Source organism: Carcharhinus amblyrhynchos, chromosome 6, assembly GCF_965287045.1.
Source record: "Carcharhinus amblyrhynchos chromosome 6, sCarAmb.v2.hapA, whole genome shotgun sequence".
NCBI lineage: Eukaryota > Metazoa > Chordata > Chondrichthyes > Carcharhiniformes > Carcharhinidae > Carcharhinus > Carcharhinus amblyrhynchos.
In genome coordinates this window covers 95,731,700-95,757,223 of record NC_137329.1, presented here as the reverse complement: position 1 = coordinate 95,757,223, position 25,524 = coordinate 95,731,700, and the positions used below count along the sequence as shown (strand labels likewise).

At 40.4% G+C, this 25,524-nt stretch overlaps 1 protein-coding gene across 1 annotated transcript; it reads left to right on the top strand.

The window, feature by feature from the left end:
* The first annotated feature begins 211 nt into the window (after positions 1-211).
* LOC145344134 (V-type proton ATPase subunit E 1-like) lies at positions 212-16,178 on the top strand. The gene is made up of 9 exons (XM_080191009.1): positions 212-510; positions 4,120-4,185; positions 6,486-6,595; positions 6,942-7,008; positions 8,609-8,698; positions 9,155-9,223; positions 12,685-12,779; positions 14,209-14,296; positions 15,608-16,178. The coding sequence occupies exons 1-9, from the start codon at positions 478-480 to the stop codon at positions 15,668-15,670; spliced, it is 681 nt and encodes a 226-aa protein (XP_080047135.1). The 5' UTR covers positions 212-477; the 3' UTR covers positions 15,671-16,178.
* Positions 16,179-25,524: the final 9,346 nt, after the last annotated feature.

Below are 25,524 nucleotides of genomic sequence, written 5' to 3'. Positions count from 1 at the left end.
GGATTCCCATCATGCAGTCGGTGATGGCGCATGCGCACGGTTTTGGTTCGAATTGGGTCAACCGTTGAAGGGATGAGGCGCGGCGCATGCGCATGGGATGGAGTTGGCGTGATGGGAAAGAAAAAGGGGGAAGGAAGGGGGAGGGGCTGGCGTGTGTTTGGGCTTGTCGGCTGGCTCCGCCCTCTCCTCTCCCTTCCCCTCACCCTCCCCTCCCTCTGGATCAGGTGACCGTCAATCGCCCGCAAGGGTCAGCTGCTGACGGTTACCGTTTCCCAGTCAGCTGAGGGGTCGTCTTCGTACCGTGCGCAACGACTTGCTCGTCCATCCGCCCACTCTCCCCACTGACATTAGGAGAAGTCCACTCGCGTAGAATAAATCGAGCACCTTCACTTGCTTTCTTTTTTTTCCCCTCCCCCCAACTTCTCATCTGTAGGATTTTTTCTGCTTCTTCCCACACACACTAAACCACCGACGACAATGGCGCTGAGCGACGCTGATGTGCAGAAACAGGTAAGGAATGAAGGGTCTCGGTGATGTCCTGATAACAGGAGTGCCGGCTGCAGGGGGAGGGGGAGAACCGTGTGGCCAGGATCTTGCTGCATTTCAAATTTCAAGCTCAGGTCACGACCGCACGGCGTTCACTGAGGGGGAAAAAAACTATTAAAGCCAAGTGTGTCTTAATAGAAAAACAGTGAATGAAAATTGAGTTAAAATCTCAAATCTTTTCCCTGTTTTGGTGGTCAGTTTTAACCCACAAGATGGTGAAATTAAGGGGAGGAATTGGAGAGTAATAGCATTTTGATATTCATGGGGTTGTATGTATAAATTCTTTTTTGTACCGTGTCATTGGAAAATGGACTTCCACTTTCTGCCTTCACAGTGTTACTCAATTTGAGGAATTTTGCAAGCAAATATGTTAACTAAGAACACTTCATGTCAATTGACACGCAACCAATACATTTTTAGATCAATCGAAGATGCTCTTGTAATCTTGATATGTAACTGTAATGTTGCATATAATCTGTACGGAATAAATTTCAGATTTGAGTAAACACCATCCAGATGTGAATATTAATCCTATACTTGCGGGGTGATGGAGGGACTGTAGATCGAGTAACAATGATAACACACTTGTTCTAGGCTGCAAAATCGCAGTGAATGAAAATTTACAAAACTAAATATTGACAATCTTATTCTTTCAAAAAATAGATCTAAAAAGACAGTTTAACATTTTATGGAGAGCCAGTAACAATAAGTATGGTAACTATGGCCTGCTCCTATTTCTTATGTTCTTATGTAACTATGTTAAACTATCTGTTCTTTAGAGTGCTGCTTAAATGCACAACATTTCCCTTTTTTTTTTACCCTGTTCCCTTCTCCATAAACATGGGCCTTCTATCTTTATGAATGCAGTTTAAAGATTTTTTTCTAAAATATATTTTACTGCCACATCTTAAACTATATTAGTTAATACACTTAAGTGGCTGACTTGAGTATGATATTGTTGAGTAAAAACCTAAATGTGTTTATATTAAACAGTTAAAATGGCTGATGTTTTCTAAATCAAGCTAATGTTTAACCTGGTTGAAATACCATTGTTCATTTTCATTCAATTTGGTTAATTTTCAAGCTTATAAAATAGGAAAATGTACATTGTTTTGAACCAGGAATACATTTCTATAAACTTTTTTAATATATATTCACACTTCTTTACTGGAACTAGTCTTCCTTGCTCTGTTATGACTTTGGCCAGATACTAGTTGTCAGTAAGCAAAACTGTACTTTGTTGAAATCTGGTTTGAGCTAGAGCACCTGGTTGGAAGGAGTTGTGTTCTTGCCTGTTCTAGTGTGGGAGGTAGAGGTACTTGTGCTAGGTTCCAGGTTTTGCATATTTCTGAGAGGAGTTTCTGTTTACCTGAAGGGAGGATGAGAATGGATGTCGTAGGAAGATAATCTCGACATAAAATTTTGAACATAGTGATGCTTAATTATGGCTGACCTTAAGCATTTTTTGTCCAATTAGAAAAGCTTTCAAGTCCCTCCCATAATTCAACAATTGGAATAACTTCAATTATCAAATTTTATGTTGACGACATGGAGAAACCATTTTTAGGTTAGACTGTAAGCTACAGTGTTGGTTCAAAATCTTAGAATACACATACAACCGATTGTCCCTGTGCCAGTTCTTTGGCAGAGGAATCTGTTATTCCCCTTTTCTGCTTTATTTTCACAATTGCTCTGGATTTTTTCCCCTTCAAGTATTTGTATAAAATTTTGAATTTTAGTGTTGAATTCCATCATTCTTACAGTGCATTCCAATCATAAGTTGTATTTATAAACAAAAAAGATGTCATTCACCTTAAACATGTCTCCTCTGATTACAATTCTTTTGCCACTAGGAACAGTTTCTTCTTAACTGTTTTGACATGCAATACAAAACAGATCAGCTGGCTTATTTAATAATAAATGTATTCCATTGCACAAGGCCTGAGTTTTTAAAATGAAATTTAGTTATTTCAAAGCTGGTAACAGCAATGCACTACAACTTTTCATTCAACACTTTTGATGTTTGGCAGTTAGTATTGTGCATTTAAATATGTACATGTATATTTTACAATGCAGCAAAAATCCAAATATACTTGCAAATAACATTACAAAGAATCCACATTAACATCAGCATAGTGACAGCAGCAGTGCAGCCTCAAAAGGATGATATTGGGGTTATTAAAGCTATCAAGGGATATGGAACAGTTGGGCAAATAATGACTAGGTACAGAAATTGACAATGTAATTAATGGAGGAACATCTGAGACAAATGTTCTATTCCTGTGTGCAACCTAATTTCTGTCATTGAGAGACCTTGTATTTAAATTTACTGTTGAATCTATGATTAGATTAATCACAACTCATCACAATTTTGTTTCCTTGCTAATACCTTTCCCTGATCAGAGATACAACTTTCTTGCTGTAATTTGATTCCATGAGTGCTATTTGTCTTCCACTTGATCATCCAGTGGTACTTTTTACATGCCTATATGTGTGAGCACTGATCAAATTCATATCTGGTCTTGGGAGACATCACTACCAAGCTTTTCCCTTACACTGTGACTCAGTAGACAAGGAAAGTCCAACAGGCTTGGCTTTATCTTCTCTTGTGGTCTCGCTCCTCTCAGGATAAACATATTGTCCACTGTGGTATACATTCTATGTTACACTTGCAAATAATCAATAAGCATAATGATCGCAATGATGAAGCTTATACAATTAATTGTGGTTGTGATAGATTATTTTGCTGGTTACAGTAGTCATGTGTTTAAGTTTGACATAATGTCACTATTTCTAAGAAGCATTTTCTTAGGTGGTGTGCTGTTTAATTTGGCAGTTTGACACCTTGGTTGGTGATTGAGAAATGCATTTCAACCCTACATTATTGGTTGCTGTACCCTTGTGGGCAGATACCACTTGGAAATTACTGACCTGCTGACAGTCAGATGTAGCTGAAAGAAATGCAGTTTGTCATTCTTTTTGTTCTGTTGAATCCCTAAAGAATATAGCTAACGTTTGACTGAATTAGTTGAACTGAAGCCAGTCACGATACGGAGCAAATCAAAATCGTTAAAAAGTGGTACCCTTTGTTGAACATTTTAGTTTATGCTCAGATTCAGCTTGGGGGATGTGCTATTATCGTTGACATTTTTAGGAAATTAATATATTTATAACTTTTGTAAATATATTCTCTCTTGGCAGTTTGTTCAGTGCAGCACATGTAGTTAACAGATCCACCTAATATTCAAAGGCCCTTAACATAGATGAATGAGTAGTACGTTTCCTACATTTATCTTTTGGTTTATAATTGAGCTATGGCCTGACCACCACCACTTTCCTATCAAAATTGATCATCCAGCAGTGTACAATATATTTTGGAAAACTGGAACTTGGTGAGATAAGTTCTTGGCTTAAAGGTAAAGGCACGCTGCTTGTTATGGGGAATGAGATCTGTATGTAAGAACTGGCAGTTGCTGCTGAACAAGGAAAACGTGTAGAGTGAAAACACATGATGACAGTATGGTTGTAGAGATGAGCTTGGTACAACTGTGTTTTCTGTTTTTTGTTCCATAGATCAAACATATGATGGCCTTCATTGAGCAGGAGGCCAATGAAAAAGCAGAAGAAATAGATGCAAAGGTGAAGTTTTATTTTATCATTTATTATATTTCTAGGATATGGCAATCTGAATTCTTCCAACCTAATCTTTGTGTACAACATCAGCTTCACAGATTTATAATTTTGCATTATGTATAACTTACTGAAGCAGTATTGATGGTAAATTAGGTCTAGAAAAATTCCATGTCAGAATGAAAGAAATTGTTTGCAGAACTGTCATATTAGATATGTATTTGCTCTTTCATGAATTTGACAATAGACTAATATAAACTTTTTGCTATAAATGTAATTGTTAATAAGGTACCAGAGAACAAGCTATAAGTCTTTCCCCCACTTCAAAATGAGTACCCACCAAAAAGTACTTGATCCAATACGTTTTTATATTTTACCCAAAAAATAATTTTTGCTTTGAAAAACATGTTACTGTGTGTTATTAATTCTGAGAAAAGTCAGGTTCAAGTCGGTTGCTGCCTTCACTGGTTAAAGATCCTATATAACAAATTCAGTAAAATTAGTACATTTATTTTTTTAATTAATTCTGAGCATTCCCTGAATTCACTACAATAAATATGGCAGTTGCTGTCTTGCCTAATTGCTCCACATTGGTTATCAGCTGTTCCTCATTCTGTGTTCAGAGCTTGAATGCTGCACTAAAGAATGAGAACTGATACCAAGAAAGCTTCGTACATCAGAATTTAGAAGATTATCCAAATAGCAACTAGAGAATATACATCCAGATCTACACAAAATGGAAGAATGTGCAGTATCATTGTTCTGTTGCTTCTTGGTAATGCATCACTAAGCAACTGATGATTGCAGAGGAATACATTAATGTAGTGACAATGTATCTGACTTAGTAATCCAGTAAGCATGACAGTTTGTGCAATTGGTAATCTTTTGTATAGCAAAAGATGATTGCCATGTTGACTCAACCCTCTAAGAAGGTCCAATAAACCAATTCAGTTCTAAAGAAGGCCCCCAACCTATCACCATCTCAGGGTAACCTACAGAGGATCAGCAAATGCTGGCATTGCCAATGGTGCTAACATCTGGAAAATGGTGAGCGATATATGGAACAGGAAGGTAAAAATATTAAAATACACTTTAAATAACGTATTGCCTGAATTTTGTAGCATAATTTGTTAGAGTTTGCATTGTGCCAGTTCTAAATGCGACTGGACACAAGTCTGTGCTCAACACAAAAGAAAACATCCATGTCACTGTAGACGGTTTGCTTCCTGGGAGAAGAGCTGCATTGTATGTTTCTGTATTTAGTTTAAGGCAATTCCTAAAAAGAATTGGAAGAAACAAAACTAAGTAGGCTTCTGATATGTTGCCAGATTGGCTTATCTTTGGAGGTCTAGACACAAATATTAATATGCTGTAGGATTATGAGGGTGATCACCTAGCATCAGACCCTATGCTGTGTCTTTGTTTTTGTGCCTACAGATGAGCAGTTCCAACAAGGCTGTTGAAATGCAATCAGAAGATGGGAGTCTCATTTGATCTGGATGCCAATCTCAGTAGAAACAGCATTGACATTTGGCACAGATCAGTAGACAATTTTTGTTATTATGGTTCTGTACATATCATTTACCAACTAAGCTGTTGGGAGTGTTGGGATGCAGCTTTAGAATTCTTCCCCTGAATCTGCTGTCAGTCTCATTTTAGTTGGGTTGCTTTTCTAGAGATTAAGTTGGAAATCATTTACACTAATTCACTTTATTGGCGGTGCGGTAGCACAGTGCTGCTTCACAGTTCTAGGGACCTGGGTTCGATCCCTGGCTTGGGTCATTGTCTGTGTGGAGTTTGCACGTTCTCCTTGTGTCTGTGTGGGTTTCCTCTGGGTGCTCCAGTTTCCTCCCACAGTCCAAAGATGTGTGGGCTAAGTTGATTGGCCACGTTAAAATTGCCCCTTAGTGTCCTGAGATGTGTAGGTTAGAAGGATTAGCAGATGGATATGGGTGGACCTGTGTGGGATTGTGTTCGGTGCAGACTCGATGGGCCAAATAGCCTCTTTCTGCACTGTAGGGTTTCTATGATTCTGTTTCTAATGGACAATGGCTGCCATTGTCAGAATTGTGAAGAGGTCACTGCAGTTGGTTCTAGGCCATCAGATACCAAGGAAAACGTTACTGTATGCATAGACTAACACTTCTAATGTAGACTCTGATGTAGAATATTTTATATAATGTGCACAGAGTTCACTCTTGATGCCTGTGCAAGTTTAAATTTGTAAAGCATTGATAGTATATTAATCCTATTTATCTTGGTTGTTTGATACTGGGAGTCATGTTGAAAATCAATCCCTTGGTTTGCAGGCAGAAGAGGAGTTTAACATTGAAAAGGGTCGTCTTGTACAGACCCAGAGATTAAAGATCATGGAGTATTATGAAAAGAAGGAAAAGCAAATTGAACAACAGAAGAAAATGTAAGTACTATGTAAAATAAAATTAGGCAAAATGGCAATACTTGTCGTTTTCAAATTTTCCTGTTGAAATATTTCTTGAATTATGATAGAGGTTTACTTGTTTAGATGAGTTATAGAAACAGTCATGTAATTTTATTTGGAGAGCATGAAAATTAAGATATGTAACCTTTCATCTAATTTCATGGGGTGGGGGGGGGATGCAGAGGGAGAGAAACTTTATTGACAATACTGAATATTCCAAGTATACAATTTGTCTTGATTCTGACAGTGCTGAGTATGGACTGAAATCTTTTTGCTGCTGAAATTGACTTGCTGCCTATATTCTTTTGTAATCTTTTACATTTAGTCAAATGTCCAATTTGCTGAACCAGGCTAGGTTGAAGGTCCTCAAAGCCAGAGATGATCTGATTTCGGTAAGATTGCTAATGTATCAAATGAACTAAAATACAATTTCATGGAGACATGAGTTTAGGGAAAACACGTTTGTAGTATTTTCCCTGTCTGTAAAGTGTAAAGATCAAGGCCGCCAACCTATTGATTAGTTAATTAATCTCAGCAATGCCTTTTTCAATTGGCTGTTAATCACAGCATCAGTATGACATTAGTCCTATTGAAAACATGTCATTATCAACTGATGCTTATTTCCACACAACGCAAAGAATGTTATTACAGTACTGTGGAGCTGATGATGTTTAACCCTTAAAGAATAGATGTCGTAGTGGTGGAATTAATGAAGTTTTAATCAGATACTGAGACAGGTAGGTTTCTGTGTTTAAGTATAACGTTTATTATGGTAAAAATACAATCCAGCAATACATTAGGACAGTTCCCTGAAAAGATCCAGATCAAGAACATTATAGCATGTTTGAATTTCAAAACATCTCTATGAAATGGTAGTTTATAGGTCCTGCTGCAATTACCTTGTGTGCCAAATTAGTTTTGGTGTTATCATTCCAAGAGTATCTTCTGCACTGAGAAAAGACCATTGTCAAGCCATGTTTGTGAGTCACCTGGGTCCAGATTACAAACTAAGTGGAAGATTTGTGTATGCTGGCCTCTCCTCAACCAGGCATGATGCATACACAGGAACAAAATCAATGATACTAATATATCTTTAGCATTTTTGGTGCCAATCCATCCAGACTGGACAACCTCCACTTTAGTTCTTTGTTTGTGCTGTTTTGGAGCAGCAGATTTGTTCTTGCATTTGCTCTGAGTCCCAGGTCTATGCAGGGGAAAATTAATTAGTCAGGGTTCTTGTTGCTAATCGCTACTCAGTGTTTTAATTGGCCCTCTGCTTGAGCTCACTTATCTTTCACTGACCAACTATTCTACAAAAACTCACTGGTTCACATGTAAATAGTGGTCTTTTTTGATAAGACATTAAAATGAGGAGCATTTCTTCACTCTAGGATAACATTAATTGAGGTTCTCTACCCAAGAGTTGTGGATGTTCAGTCATTGAATAGATTCAAGTCTGAGACTGATGGAGTTTTGGGTATTAAGTGGATGGCATGATGGAGTTGAGATGGATCTTACTGAATAGTGGAGAAAGCTCAAAAGGCTGTATGACTTATCGATGCTTCTAAGTTCTTATGACCAGAATAATGTAATATTCAATAGGACAGGATTCATACCCCTGTTTTTACATTAAGAAACTTCCTTTTTTAACAAAAGAAAAATTAATTCAAAATACTCGCCTCATCCCAGGCCATCTATGGCGAATGAAAGAGAAGTTTTCAATTCTAAAGAGATTAAAACATTTCTAAATTGTAACAAATAAAACTGCATGTTTTTTTTGAGAAAACAAAAATGGAATGCCATATCCATTCTTTTGAAATTAAAGATTTTGAGGGTAATGCCATAGGTTGACAGTGTTCTCAGAAATGTCTATGGTTCAATGTTGTGAAATGTCACAGAATTTTTGGGGCCATTTGTGGGTTGCCAGTTGTTCCTAGTTTTCCATGTTAACAGGTAGGACCATCTTATTGGGAGCTTTAATTTGGTTTCCAGGAGTTGTTGAATGAAGCCAGACAGAGACTGGGCAGAGTGATGAAAGAACCTTCCAGGTACCAAACACTGTTGGATGGACTTATACTGCAGGTAAGAATGGAATAATATTGTAAATGTGCTGAATTATAATTTTGTTTTAGTCCCACTGCACTGCATAAGTAGTCTCAGTCCCTTGTAGATATAATTAGTAATGATGCTAGATTCTTGGTTGAAATCTGTTTTCTGGTTGCTCTTATTAGGGGCAGGCACTGATAAAGAGAGGTTCACTTTTTTTTAGTGTAACAGATTCTAGGAGCCATTCTTTTCCCAGGCTATATGTTATTAGATGAATTTGCACCAAAGTGGAACATTTTTATAAATTCTGGTAAATTGTCTTCAAAATTGATTTTACAGTACTATAAAATCATAGTTTCTTGTAAATTATCTATTCCCTAATTCGAGGGTTAAAACTGTGATGTAGGTGTTTTATAGTTCTTGTTGAATTCCTATTTTCAGTTGCAGTGTGAAATGTGTGGCCTTAAAATTGATTACTTTTTTCAAATTTAGGGCTTTTATCAACTGCTGGAACCTATGGTGCTTATTCGATGCCGCAAACAAGATATGGCAGCAGTTAAGGTAATGTAATGGATGCTTAGTTCCAGACTACTAGTCTTCATGTTAACACATTTACTTTACCTGTGATTGAAATTAGAATGTCTCCACACAAGTTAATTTTTAAAATCTCCATGGCCACAGCATGAAGTGGAGGTTAGCAGGTCAGTACATATGTGGGCATGTGTCCATTTTCCTTCGAGTGGCTCGAAATGGTAGTGTCGGAGAGCACAGTACCTGAACCTGTCATTTTATGAAGATAAGGGTGGGTTAGTGTGGTATCTTAAAACGTGTCCTGTTACAATAGCCATATAGAGTCAGAGCCCGAGAGTCTCTGCAGTCCAGATGGAGTCCATCGAGTCTGCAGGCCCTATCCTCGTAACCCCATGCATTTACCCTGCTAATCCCCTTGACACTAGGGTCAATTTAGCATGGCCCATCAACCTAACCACATCTTTGGATGGTGGGAGGAAACCAAAGCACCTGGAGAAAAACCACACAGACATGGGGAGAACGTGCAAACTCCACACAGTGACCCAAGGCTGGAATTGAACCCAGGTGCTGTGAAGCAACAGTGCTAATCACTGTGCCACCCTGTAAAGAACTTGCATTTTTACTGCACTTAAGTGCTTCAGAGGGAGAGGTGTGACTTCCCTCAGATCGGTTTCTTAGAATCATAGTATCCCACAGTGCAGAAGGAGGCCGTTTATCACATTGAGTCTGCACCAACCACAATACCATCCAGGTCATAACCCCATGCATTTACCCAAGCTAGTTCCCTTAACACTAAGAGGAAATTTAACATGTCCAATCCACCTAACCCACACATCTTTGTACTGTGGGAGGAAACTGGAGCACTCAGAGGAAACCCATGCAGTAACAGTGAGAATGTGCAAACACCACACAGACAGTTACCCAAGCTGGGAATCAAACCTGGATCCCTGGTACTGTGCGGCAGCAGTACTAACCACTGTGCCGCCCCATATATTCGAGTAGTTCTTATGATTTTTTTTGGATCAAATTTCAAATAATTTTCAACAGGTAGAATAACACATTGTTTGAATGTGCTAGCAACGTGCTGTTCTGTTTTTTGATGTGGAGCTTTAACCCTGCTACAAGTAACTCAGCACGTCAGACAGCTTCTGTGGTGGGAGAAAGAGTTAACATTTTGAGTCAAAGTGGCCTTTCATAAACTGAATCTAGTTCTGATCTACTGGGTATTTCCATAATTTTCTGTTTTTCTGCAAATTTTTCCTTTCCCTTTATACTTGCCTAAAGGTGACATTTCCTGTAGTAGTATATAGCTCCACAGGCCTATTTCCCATACTTCCAGCACGCGTGTGCCTCCAACATTCAGAATGTTTGACAGCACAATTTATCATGGCCAAAGATACATTTTTTTAGATCTGCTCCCACTCCACTGTTGTAACTCTGGGAGTCAATCAAAAACAATTATTTTGTTATCTTTGGAGTGATCTAATTTTAAAATCATTGATGGAGATACACAGCTCTCCTCGTTTACAAGCTTAATATACTTTTTCTCTTGAGACACTAGCTTCTGATTCACTTGGCAATGGGTTGGGTGATCAAGAAGGTCTGGCATCTAGTTGAATGCTTCTCATCTGGCCTCTGAAATTCACAAGGAACTTCTAATCTGCAAGTTGCCAATTTCCCTTGCCTAATTTCTCCCTCCTACATCTGCCATTTTCTAAACTCTGGCTAGAAATTGTATTTACTTACTAATTAGATTTTTTTTGGGAGATTTTCATGTATATTTAGTCTCCGATGATGCTACTCAAACAGTTGGTTTATCACCAGGAATCTTGTGGGAAACAAGTTGAAAACATATGCAAAAATACAGGCATGTTTACCTTAAAGCTATGGCTTTTGGTAACCTTCCAATGAGTCACTCATTGTTAGTTTAATTGCTGTTCAAGCAGAGGTCAGAACATTTGGATTTTTCAGTTGGAAGGTCAATTAAAAGCCCTTGGATATTGTGGCTGGGATGTTTTCTGTCCTTCAAGAATGACCACCTTTTAATTTCCTTTTGGTTGGGGTGGAGGAGGGGTGGAAACATTAATGTATGACATAAAATAGTGTGTCAAATGTGGCAGCGGTACCAACCTTTGTCAAATTTTTCTGTGTACATTTCTTAATGGCTACTTCCAATGGCTTGGATTTGCTGTGATGATGTGACTGAAACTGACAACAACTTTAGGAGCCTGCAGATGTGCAAAGTAACATGGAAATATCATAGTTACGATCAGTGAGTCTAAAGACCTCTATAGGGACATTGTAGAGGTTTCAACGGACTGTAATCTTGGGTGTGATTTGATGAAATCGTCCAGTTTAACACTTGGGGCACGATCTTACAAAAGAAAATTCTAAGTACCAAAAGAGCAAGAAGGTAGCACAGAATCATGCCAGGTTTTTTTGGAAAGCTGCAAGTGGGTGGAGCCAAAGCTCACTGTTGAAGCTGGCTGCAGAGCGCATGTGGGGTGCTGTGATCTTCCAGTGGGCTGGGAGATCTCCTGCCACCCGTCCCTGCTGATCACTCCCTGTGACACACTGGCTCTCTGCCCAGCCCTACCCCTAACCAATGGCCTCCGACTCCCCTGGTCTTCGTTGGTGGAGACCAGCCATGGTTCTCACTGGTGTGAAGCTCGACTGGTGAGAAGGTAAATAGAAGTGAGCCTGAATGGTGACATCCGAGTTACACTAATGACGTGTAAATCATGACATTAATATTTAAATCAGCTGCGTGTGAAGGCAGTTTCACTGGTAAGATTGGGGGAAGTGAGAAACTGGGCGCAAACCAATTTTTTTTGCCTTTCTCCCAACCTTGCCACCTTGCCTCGCCAAACGATGGGTGGGACGAGGTCGTATGATATCTCTGAGTAAATGCACTTAAAATTTAGACCTTGTTGAATGAGGTGTAACTGAGGTTTTAGCAGCATACTTGCTTTGTAACTTCCCATAAAATAGTTTTTGGATGCTTGGATCAAGATAGAAGCCAAAATTAGTAAAGACAGTCATTTATTTTACTTAATCTGAAACTTTACACTAAAAATAGTGGTTTTGGTGGTTTTAACTTCTTAGATTACTTTCCTTATCTGATTTCTGGTTTCACTGGTGCTGCATATGAAGACATCCAGTTGACTTGATGCCAGATTTTAAACTGCTGCTGGAATAAGGGAAAACCACACCAGAAATTGCTAGATATTCATGGGTTGTTTTATTCAAGGTCAACAGTATGGTGCCTTGCTTTTCTGCTTGTGGCAAAATCCAGGCCTTTATAAATTCCAATATTCTGCATTTTGTAATGAACCAGTCTATGTATACTTGTTGTGGTGTAATTATGTTCCCTTACAGTGAAGGAGCTGTATATAGTGCTACCTTTGTCACTTTAGAACAACAGCATTTTCTCTGAATAGGAACAGTGACACATCTGTACATATATTTTTACTTTTTTAACTTCTAAACAGGCCTCCATCAACAAGAATGTTCCGATTTACAAGAACAGTGTAAACAAGGATATTGATGTTCATATTGACCAGGAAAACTTTCTATCTGAAGACATGTAAGAATCTATACAAGTTTTCTGTTTTCAAGAGCCAGGTTCATTTCCACCCATTCTTCATACCATTTTTAGCAGCAAAAGGGCCAGCAAGAATTTTTATGAATTAATCTAACCTTGTTCTAATTCAGTATCAATTTATAATCTTATAATCCAAAAGCATATGAATATTCTGTACTCTGTTGATTTTATATGCAGGTAGATATTTTTAGTATGGTTTAACATATGAATTATGAGCAGGGGTAGGCCATTTGGCCCTCAGGCCTTTCTGCCATTTGATATCATGGTTTGACTTGATTGTCCTTAAGTCCACTTTCCTATTTATCCTGTCTATCCCTTATAACATTTCACTCCTTTAGTTTTTATGCTTATTTCCTAGTGCCACAAACAGGCTTACATTAACACTGCAATTAAGTTACTATGAAAATTCCCTAGTTGCCACAGTCCAGCACCTGTTTATGCACACTGAGGGAGAATTTAGCATGGCCAGTGCACCTAACCAGCATGTCTTTCAGACTGTGGGAGGAAACCGCAGACACGGGGAGAACGTGCAGGCTCTGCACAGACAGTGACCCCAACCAAGAATCGAACCCGGGTCCCTGGTGCTGCGAGGCAGCAATGTTAACGACTTCCACTGTGCTGCCTGTTGTTTTTCAGCCTTAAAAATATTCAATGACCCAACCTCCAATGCTTTGAGGAAAAGAGTTCCACAGACTAATGGCTTTCTTAATGAAAGTGTTTCACCTCATCTCCACTTTATATAGGAGAGACCCTATTTTTAAACAATGGGCCTTAGTTCTAGTCGCTACCTCAAGGGGAATCATTCTCTCAGCTTCCACCCTGTCTAACCCCTCAGGATCTTGTACGTATCAATAAGTTCACCTCTCATTCTTCTCAGCTGTAATGGTTACAGGCCCAACCAGTCCATCTTTCCTCAAGATAAACTCATCCCAGGAATCAGTCAAGTGAATTTTCCAGTGGCCCAGTATTTTCCATTCCAACTTGTTGGATTCCTAACCCTAGATTGGCATGGTGCAAGTTGTATTCTTACTCGGACAGGAGTTGGGTTTCAGGATGTAGCACTCCATCACAGCTAGTGGAAGCTCAAACTGGTCAGTCTGTTTCCGCCTGCTGAGAAAGTTTGTGACCTATTGATAGCTGTGAGTGTGATCTCAATTAGAACATGATCATGTGCAAAATATTAACCATGCCTTTTAACAGGAAGGTTTGTTTTTTGTAATCTATTTATTATGCTTAATTATAGACTAGTAATTTCCTGACAGATGGTAAGCTAACTGACCTGTCACATGCTGTACCTTCTGCTTTTGCACACTAATTGGCTGATACAGGCTGCAAAGACCTTTTTGTTTTAGAAAAGTTGGCTACTAGGAAACAAGGAATCATGAATTTTAAACTTTTTCTTTTTGAACAGTGCTGGAGGTATTGAGATGTATAATTCTACTGGAAAAATAAAAGTATCTAATACCTTGGAGAGCCGATTGGACCTTATTGCACAGCAGGTAAGGAAATTGTTCATGATCTGTATGAAAATGATGTGATTGTTCGGCTGGTAATACAAAGACAAATATTTACTTGAAATGACATGCATACCCTGCTCATTCCTTTTTTTTATAGCATTTGCTTCTGAGTGCTTCTTTGGTTCAGTGGACAATGTACTGAGTAATATAGTGAGCAACATAAACTAGAATCATAAAATCCCTACAGTGCAGAAGGAGGTCATTCAGCCCATTGAGTCTACACCAACTCTCAAAAGAATATATTACTCAGGCTCACCCCAACCCTGTAATCCTGTGCATTTACCATGGTTAATCCACGTTAGCTACACATCTTTGGACTGTGGGAGGAAATTGGAGCACCAGAAGGAAAACTAAACTGACATGGGGAATTGAACCCGGGTTCCTGGTGCTGTGTGGCAGCAGTGCTAACAACTGTGCCACCCAACTAATTCGTTCCCAATCAACAAATCTGTACTAAGTTGCAGTGGAAAACTACAGAGCCTTAAGATACTCTGTTCTGAAAAGTAACTCAAGTTCCTATTTCTGATTGCTATCCACTTGTGCTTGCTCACTCTTGCATTTATGTGCATGCTTCTGAAGGCTTAGAACATAGAACATTACAGCGCAGTACAGGCCTTTCGGCCCTCAATGTTACACCGACCAGTGGAACCAATCTAATGACCCTCTAACCTAAACTATTCCAATGTTATCCATATGCCTATCCACTGACCATTTGAACGCCCTTAAAGTTGGCGAGTCCACAACTGCTGGCAGGGCATTCCATGCCCTTACTACCCTCTGAGTAAAGAACCTACCTCTGACAGCTGTCCTATAATTACCACCCCTTAATTTAAAGCTATGTCCCCTCGTGTTAGCCGTCACCATCCGAGGAAAAAGGCCCTCACTATCCACCCTATCTAACCCTCTGATCATCTTGTATGCCTCAATTAGGTCACCTCGCAACCTTCTTCTTTCTAACAAAAACAACCTCAAGTCCCTCAGCCTTTCCCCATAAGACCTCCCCACCATACAAGACAACATCCTGGTAAACCTCCTCTGCACCCTTTCCAATGCAGTGCTTAATGAGATACTACTTAGGGACATGGGTTGGAACACTTACCACCTATCAGATGATGATAATGATTAATATGAGGGCATGGGCAAGGTAAGCCTGATAAATTCCTGGTTTGTGTAAGTTGCCCTGGAGCCACCTAAAGGTATTTCAGATGGGGATCAGCACACTAAAATGTCTGTGATTGTAAAGTAGCATATTACCATGGAAATACTAACACTAATGTTTCATTTATCTTTCAGATGATGCCAGAAATCCGAGTGGCTTTGTTTGGTGCCAATCAAAACCGGAAGTTCTTGGACTAAATGCTGTGCTTTAGGCCTAATACTGTTTCTGGGCACACAGAATATAGTGAAAAGATGTAAAAGTTACAGACCTATATTTAAAGAAATATATCCATTCTACTTGCTTTTCCGTGGTGTTGTATCTAAAGTGTGTTTGAAACTGCTTATTTGGTAGTTTCTGTACCTGTTGGCTAAGGGAAATTGCTAAAAGACATCGGGAAATCACTGGGTTTATTGAGTAACCCCAGATTATTGCATTCACAACATCAGTTGTATTTCTTTGTATATATTAATCTGTTCTCTTCTCAAATGTGAACAAATCTTCAGTAACTCTTTTTGGCATCAATCATTGGAGCAGACAGGAGATTTCCCGAAGTATAGAACAGTTGTGAAATCTGTAGGAAATATGTTGCATCCAGTGTCGCTGATTTGTCAATCTTGTACTATTTAATTAAATGGGAATAGTCATTTTGTGTTTCAGGTACTGTATATGTATATATAGTTCTGAAATAAACATCATTTTGCTGGATCCTGAAATTATTTTGATTAATCATTTCAAGATTGCAGTTTTATTTTATCTTCATTTATTTAAACTTTTTATTTAACCTAGTGCTCCATTTATCATCTACGGTTTATGGTAATCCAGGGCCCCAAAAAAAAGCCACATGCTATCTGTAAGATGCTTTTGAAGTTGGGACCTTCTCCTTTCCCTTCGCTAAATATTTTGTGCTGTATAATTGCTGCTTTATTTTACTGTACTTGTTAAAACAATAGGATTGTTGGTATTTTATGTATATGTAAAGGATTTTAGTTCTGAAATTTAACTGGCCATTTGCAACATACTTGCATTTCTTCAAAGTAAGACCTAAATTCTTGCCAAGATTTGCACAGATTTTAAGGCTGGTCTGATGAAGTGGCATTCTACTCTGTTTGAGATTACATTGAATGGCAATAGTTCTGCAATGAAGCTTTAGATAGCCACATAGTGCAGTAGCACAGTGAAAGTGGAGAGGAACCTGCAACCAATTTCTGTACTGGCTCCTTTATTGCCTGGGGTAGTAGCATAGTGGTTAGCACTGCTGCCTCACAGTGCCAGGGACCTGGGTTCGATTCCCAGCTTGGGCCACTATGCAAACTCCATACAGACATTCTCCCTGTGTGGGTTTCCTCCGGGATGTGCTGGTTAGGTGGATTGGTCATGCTAAATTTTCCTTCAGTGTACCCGAATAGGTGCAGGACAGTGGTGACTAGGGGATTTTCACAGTAACTTCATTGCAGTGTGAATGTAAGCCTACTTGTGACTAATAAATACTTTATTTTAACTTTGATAACTAGCCTGAAAGCTGGTCAGTCACTGATTAATGATGTGGGGGTACAGTAAAGAATAAATTTGCAGTTATTTGGACTACTGTGGAAAAACAGCCAAGTAATTATTTGTTGCTGTAGTGACTACAATGATGAAGGCTACTCTCTATTGTGCAAATTGACAAGAAACTTTGGTGCTCCTGATTTCCACCTGGAAGAACCCAACTTCAAGACTGAACCCCAATACTAAGATCTAGAAACAGTGCTTGTACCTCACTTGCAATAACCCAAACTTGAACTGCGAGTCCTGTGCGAATGTTTGAGTTGCAGTTTGTTCAGAGTAGGGGGTACACTGGAAAAACTTGTAGTTTTTAAAAACTTACATTTGTTTAATTATCCTGCAAGTTGCAAGGGTAGTAAATGTTTTTATTGCAATGTTCTTCTGCTTGACAAGTGGCAATCAAAGGCTGAGTAGGGATAAGGGGGTCTTTTCAGGATGGCAATTGGCAACTAGTGGTGCTCCACAGGGGTCAGTGTTGGGACCACAACTTCTTACTATATACATTAATGATCTGGAAGATGTGTATTTTGATATTTCTAGCATACAAAAAATGGAATGGGATTCATTCTCATTTCATTACAAAGGAAAACAAAATATAAATGAACACATTCACATTCATTATCCCAGTACTGACCAATACGATCTTTTCAGTTCTAACCAGTTTTTTACCTTATGGACACAGTTTGGTCAATATATTTAATTTCCCAGCAACTTGGGTGATTTTTAGTTGGTATGGTTGGAGAAACAAACTCAACAATCTTGCATTCTGTGTTTAAAAACATTTCCACAAAAAAATCATTTGTTTAGTGATTAGCTTTGTACCAAGATTTCAAAGTTGCTTTATCTTAGTCATCTCTGGTCAGTAACTCTGTGTTCGTCCCTTGTTGTGATGTTGGATTAAGTATCATCAAAGGGGTTTGATTGTTTTATCTGGCTGTTAGCTCCCAGACTGCTAACAGTCTGCTTCACAGCAGCTTGGCTATGTTTTGCTCTGGAACTAACCTCGCACTGCCTTTCACAAAGGCTGTTTTAATTTGCAGATTTGTCTGGCCGTTGGACTGAGCTGTGCCTGAACCTACATCACAACCATGAATTTGCTGGCCCAAACCCAGGCATTTTTTACAGGTGTAATTAGAACTAAGAAATGTTCAGCACACTAACAGCCCCTTTGGCCTTCAGTCTATGCTGATCATGATGCCCTAACTGAACTAAAAAAATCTTATGCCCTAACTCTGTCCTTATCCCTCTATTCCCTCCCTATTCATGTACCCATCCTGATGCCTCTTAAATGTTGCTAATGTGCCTGCTACCACCTCCACCTCTGGCAGCACATTCCAGGCACCCATCATTGCATGAAAAACTTCCCCTGCCCATCTCTTAGAACATTCCCCCTCTCACTTTGAACCTGTGCCCTCTTGTAATTCATACTTCCACTCTACGTAAAAGACTATCTACCCTGTCTATGCTTCACAATTTTATAGAACTCTACCGGGTCTATATATATCCTCAGCCTGTCTTTCCATTGAAAACAATTCTGTTTATTCAACTTCTCATCATAATCGATATGGTCAAGACCGGTGCTGGTGAACCTACTTTGCTTTCTCCTGAAAGCTTGCACATCCTTCTGGCAGTTGGTGACAAGAACTGCATGCAATAATCCAAATACGGTCTACCCAAGGTTTTGTATAGCTACAACACGATTTCCCATCTCTTGTACTCAGTGTCCTGGCTGATGAAGGCAGGCATGCCATATGGCCTCTTAATCACCTTAGCCACTTGTGTTGCCACTTTTAGGGTACTCTGGACCTGCATGCCCAGATCCTTCTGTATGTTAATGTTCCTAAGGGTTCTGCCATTTGCAGTATAGTTTATACTAAATTTGACCCTTCAAAATGATTCACCTCACATTTGTCCAGATTAAACTCCATCTGCCATTTCTGTGCCCAATCTATCTATATCCTGTTATATCCTCTGATAATCCCCAGCCACTATCAGCAACTCTGCCAATCTTTGTGTCGTCCACAAGCTTACTTTTTCCTCCAAATGCCTTGCGAAAGTCCATATAAACTACATCCACACTCTAAGTGTTCAGCAGGCGAATGGATTGGCTTTGACGTTCACCTCGTGTAGGGGGATTCTGTTTTAAATACTTCACCTACAGTAAGTTGTTCAGTGCAGGGCTCAGTTTGTTTCATCTGGTTATGCCTACATGAGTTTGCTTGCTATTCTAATTGTGATGTTTTACATGTTGTTTACTCTGGAGTAGACTCTCCTTTCCCCCCTCTTTTGGTTTTGAAAAGGGGTCTTCCCCTAATTTGTTCCATGCACTTGGGGACACTACTGCCCTCGGATGGATGTTTAGCTCTTGCTGCACTGCAGCCCATCAATTAGGAGAGGCACCTCTCTTACCGTTTGCACCTCTACTTTGGACCCTCCTCATTTTTCCCTCCTAAGGTTGGAAAAATTGGTATGGGCTAGATAGACCTGTTGCTCATCCCACAGCGTGCAGGCTTCTTTCTTATAACATTCTGCCTAGTTTGGAACATTTTTGCATCCCTGTTCTGTCGTCTAACTTTGGGGATATCTTCATTGGAATTAGACTAGTTTCAGCTGCTGAGCCCTGTTGTGCTTCTGTTAAATGGGGCCTCACCTTCACATTGCCCTTTTCTTTTTGAGAATTTTTCTGTTTTCCCCATTTGAAATTTGCCATGAAGCTATCGATAAACAGAACATTGATTTGTTAGCACCCTCTGTTCTGGGAATTTACATTGCTCCGATCAATTATCGCCTCCAAGTGGATGGTCACCTCCTGCCATACTCCCTTGTGCCTCTTCAACTTGGTAAGGCATCTCCCTCACTATCTGCTTTTCTGTTTGGGATCTCCCCTCGGCCCTGTGTCACGATGCTGTCAGCCAATCAGATCATTGGTCTATTCCTCTTCTCCTTAACACAACAACACAGCACAGGAAACAGGCCCTTTGGCCCAACGAGCCCACGCTGCCATTTTAACATTGTGAGTGCCCTCTTCTATCTATGACCTTTGTCTACGCTTATTGGACTCCACAATAAAGGAACCATAACCAGATCAAGGGACGACTAATCAACCTAAGAGCACGTTTTTGGGGTATGGGAGGAAACAGGAGCACCCAGAGAAAACCCACGCAAGCACAGGGAGAATGTGCAAACTCCCACAGACACTGGCTCAAATCCATGTATCTGCATAGCAAACAGTGATAGTCAATGATTTTTCCTGACTGCTCAGGATTTTTTTTTAATGGGAAGTCTTAAATGCCACTTCTGCACTTTCCCTTCGTGCTCTCTCCTTTTTCTCTAGATCTGAAATCCTCCCTTTTCTTTCCATACCTTTCCTCTCTGACTCCTCTTCCTTTTATCTCAATTTCTAACTCCTAGTCATTTCTATTCTACCTACTTTCTCAACAGTTCCACTACTTTTTATATCCTTCCCTTACATTTGTACATAATGTTCTGGCTGCGTGCAGTAATATTACACATCTCATCTCATTCAAGGACGTTTCTCCTCCTGAGTGCCAAACTAGCTCTTTCAACTCTGTGAAGGACAGAACTTTTAAATCCTCAAAAGTAACTTCCCCTTTTACTATAAAAGCACTTGCAATAAACATGGCTGTTTGGAATGGTAGCCTGGTTAGCATTGCTGCCTCACAATGCGAGGGACCTGGGTTCAATTCTGGCCTCGGGTCACGGTCTGTGTAGAGTTTGCACATTCTCCCTGTATCTGCGTGGGTTTTCTCCCAGTGCTCCGGTTTCCTCCCAAAGATGTGTAGGTTAGGTGGACTGACCATGCTAAAGTGACTCTAGTGACCAGGGGAGTAGCAGGGTAAATATGAGAGGTTGCAGGAATAGGGCCTGGGTGGAATTGCACTCAGTGCAAACGGCATTATAAGTGTTTTCTGATCCTATGTTTCTATACTTTAGTAGTACAGATTCAAGAAAGCCTTTTGTCATTTTTAAAATTAGTTTCAAAGGAACAATTTTCTTTCACCACTCATATTCTTCCATTTTGTCTATGCTAATGATCTCCACACACACTCCCAGGTTGTTGTGACCGGATCCTGCACAACGTCCCCTAATTTGTTAACTTCCTAAATGGGACCCTAATTTTATTATGCTTCTGGGTGAGGAAGAATGAGCTAGCTTCCCTTCTTTATTCAACCCCCTCAGTTGGTTACAATAGAGTCCATTTAAAAGGAATATTTTTCTCTGTGGATACCCATTCCTAGTCAAATGTACTTATGTTTTAGAAGCAACCAACTTAACCATGCTTTCCTGAATCAAAGAATGCGTAAGTTTATTAATTACTAAAAACTGAGCCATAAAAATGCAACATACACACATTGATCAGAACTAAGTTGTTAAGAGTAGCTAAGAGCAGTGGGCGAGAAGAGGATTGGGAAAGGTTTAAATGTCAACAAAGATTGACAAAGAAGTTGATAAAGGAGGGTAGGAGAAGCTATGAAGCTGGGCTAGCACTTAATATAAAAAAGGATAGCAAGAGTTTTTATAAATATATAAAAAGGAAGAGGCTGGCTAGGGTGAACGTTGGTCCTTTAGAGGATGAGAAAGGGGACCTAGTGGTAGGGGATGGGGATATGGCTAAGGTCTTGAATAACTTTTTTGTTTCTGTCTTCACGGAGGAGGACGTGAATAATTTGCCGGGTGTTAGCGATGGAAAGGTGGTAGGACTGGAGGGTCTTAATGACATTACTGTTACTAGAGAGGTGGTGCTCGACAGACTGGAGGGGCTGATTGTGGACAAGTCCCCAGGACCGGATGGAATGCATCTGAGGGTTCTGAAAGAAATGGCGGAGGTGATAGTGGATGCCTTGGTGGTTATTTTCCAGACGTCGCTGGATTCCGGGGAAGTGCCGGAAGATTGGAAAACAGCTAATGTTACGCCGTTGTTTAAGAAGGGTGCCAGGCAAAAGGCGGGGAATTATAGGCCGGTTAGTTTAACGTCTGTGGTAGGTAAAATGTTAGAATCCGTCATTAAGGAGGAAATTGCGAGGCATCTTGAAGGGAATTGCTTGATAGGGTAGACGCAACACGGTTTCATTAAAGGGAAGTCGTGTCTGACAAATTTACTGGAGTTCTACGAGGATGTGTCTAGGGCAGTGGATAGAGGAGAGCTGGTGGATGTGGTCTTTCTGGATTTTCAGAAGGCGTTTGACAAGGTACCTCACAAGAGGTTATTGCAGAAGGTCAGGGGACATGGAGTTGGGGGTAGGGTGTTAGCGTGGATAGAGGATTGGTTGTCAAATAGGAGGCAGAGAGTGGGGGTCAATGGGTGCTATTCGGATTGGCGGTTGGTGACTAGTGGGGGTGCCCCAGGGGTCGGTGCTGGGGCCTCAGCTATTTACCATTTATATAGATGATCTGGAGGAGGGAACCGAGTGCAGGGTGTCGAAATTTGCTGATGACACCAAGATTGGGGGAAAGGCAAATTGTGCGGAGGGTGTGGAGAGTCTGCAGAAGGATCTAGATAGGCTGGGTGAATGGGCCAGGAAATGGCAAATGGAATTTAATGTTGGCAAGTGTGAGGTGGTCCACTTTGGTGGGAAGAATGGTAGGAAGGATTATTACTTACGGGGCGAAAAACTGCAGCAGGCGACGGTGCAGTGGGACCTTGGGGTCCTTGTGCATGAGTCGCAAAAACCCAGCTCGCAGGTGCAGCAGGTGGTCAGGAAGGGGAATGGGATGCTGGCCTTCATAGCGAGGGGGATTGAATATAAAAGTAGGGAGGTCTTGCTGCAGCTGTATAGAGCATTGGTGAGGCCGTAGCTGGAGTACTGTGTGCAGTTTTGGGCGCCGCACCTGCGCAAGGATATTTTGGCCTTGGAGGGAGTGCAGAGGAGGTTTACTAGGCTGATACCGGAGTTGAGGGGGTTGAGCTATGAGGAGAGGCTGAATAAACTAGGCTTGTACTCGTTAGAGTTTAGAAGAATGAGGGGAGATCTCACTGAGACGTATAAGATGATGAATGGGATGGATAGGATAGAGGTGGAGACACTCTTCCTGCTCAAAAAAGACAGTAGGACTAGGGGGCACAGCCTCAAGATAAAGGGGAGGCGGTTTAGAACAGAGTTGAGGAGGAACTTCTTCACTCAAAGGGTGGTGAATCTCTGGAATTCTCTGCCCGTTGAAGTGGTGGAGGCTGCCTCGCTAAATATTTTTAAGAAGCGGGTTGATGGGTTCTTGATAAGAGAGGGGATTAAGGGTTATGGGGAGAGGGCGGGAAAGTGGAACTGAGCCACGACAGATCAGCCATGATCTTATTGAATGGCGGGGCAGGCTCGAAGGGCTAGATGGCTTACTCCTGCTCCTATTTCTTATGTTCTTAAGAGTCCAAATAAAAGTTAAAAATAATACATGAATCAATCCTCGGCCTGTCTGTGAGGTGTAGATGGCAATATGATGCAGCTGTTAAGTTGGGTGATTCTAGTAGAGCTGACTTTGGCAGTTTAGCAGTTAGTTTGGAGATATTGGATTCTGCAGAGTGGCTGAAAAGCTGTCCTATTTTCAAGGCTGTTCAAGATGACATGGCACAGTGGTTAGCACTGCTGTCTCACAGCGCTAGGGACACAGGTTTGATTCTGGCCTTGGGTGACCATGTGGAGTTTGCACATTCTCCCTTTGTTTACATGGGTTTCTTCCGGGTACTCCAGTTTCCTCCCACAGTCCAAAGATGTGTGTGTGTTAGGTTGATTGACCATGCTAAGTTGCCCCTTTAGTATCAGAGGGATGAGCAGGGTAAATACGTAGAGGTTATGGGAGTAGCGCCTGGGTAGGATTGTTGTCAGTGCAATCTCAACAGGCCAAATGGCCGCCTTCTGCACTGTAGGGATTCTATGATTTCCATTATATTGTGGCTTGCCCACAGCAATAAAGCAAAAGAGATCTTTTTCCTGCTTGTCTTTGCAAGGATGACTAGCTGTTGTTTCCTCTTGTTACTGTGTCACCCACAGCAACACACAAGGGCTGCAGCTAGCTTTTTAACTCATTTCCCCATATATTCCTGAAATGGAAATCTTGCGTCAAAATTCCATGTTCTTTCTTTGTCAGACCATTTACAAATTTTGAGATGTAAATCAACAAATTTTAGAAGTCTGCTGAAATGTGCAACCAGTCTTTTATCTCCAGAACCACAGACAGTTAAAGTTTAGTCTTTTGCATTGTTCCTACCTCCCTTTCATATCTCAGTCTGAAGGAGCAACATTCATGTTCCCTTGAGACAAGATGTGGAGATGCCGGTTTGGACTGGGGTAAACACAGTAAGAAGTCTCACAACACCAGGTTAGAGTCCAACCAGTTTATTTTATAGTAAACCCACAAGCTTTCTGAAATGGGTTATACTTAGGGCCTTGCGACAAGTCAGCCTAATTCACACAGGAATTTTCCAGAAAGTGGTCACTGCATGACCTCAGCCACCTTTTGCTGAGTGTATTTGCTTGTATTTCTTATAAAAGCACATGTCTTCTTTAAAACGTTCAAAATGCCCATTAGTAATTTGGGGTTGTAATCCACTGTTGTGACAGTATTTTAGTCAGTGTTACACCTATACAAATTTCAGATATAAAAACAATTACATTGGCTTTTCTTGTAAAATAATTCTAGGTTATGTTAAGAAATGCATTCTGATTTTGTGCTGGTATCCTCTGATAGCAGGAACTATACACTGGCCAGTTTATCAGCCATTGTATCCATTCTTTAACACATGGAACACTAGTACTAATCTTACTTAAATGTGTTTGGTGGTAGTTGTCTATTGTTGCAGTACCCACCAAACTCCAGCAAGTGGCACTTCTGAACCATTAGAAATCACTTCAAAACTAACATGCTGGAATTTCAAAACAGGGTTACGATAGATCTGGATAATGTTGTCCTATTGCCCCAAAATAGTTTTTAAGTGAACAAGTATGAACTCATTACTTTTTGTGGAGTTTTTAAAGCAGATTGAGAGATAATTACTTCACTTAATTCAGGAAGAATTGGGGCAACATGGTGGCACAATGGTTAGCACTGCTGCCTTACAACGTCAGGGACCTGGGTTCGATCCCTGGCTTGGGTCACTGTCTGTGTGGAATTTGGACATTCTCTCTGTGACTGTGTGGGTTTCCTCCAGTTTCTTCCCACAGTCCAAAGATGTGCGGGTTAGGTGGATTGGCTGTGCTAAATTGTCCCTTAGTGTCAGGAGGACTAGCTAGTGTAAATGCATGGGGTTATGGGGATAGGGCCTGGGTGGGATTGTGGTTGGTACAGACTTGATGGGCTGAAAGGCCTCCTTCTGCACTGTAGGGATTCTATCATTCTAAAAAGTTTCCAAGTTCCAGCATTACCTCTCTAGAATCCTTAACACAAAAAAACCCAAGGTGGGGGCATTATAAAGCAAAACTTGGCACTGAGACACAAGGGAAATTACAAAAAGCTTGGTCAAAGAGGTAGGTTTTAAGAAGTCTCTTAATGAAGGAAAGAG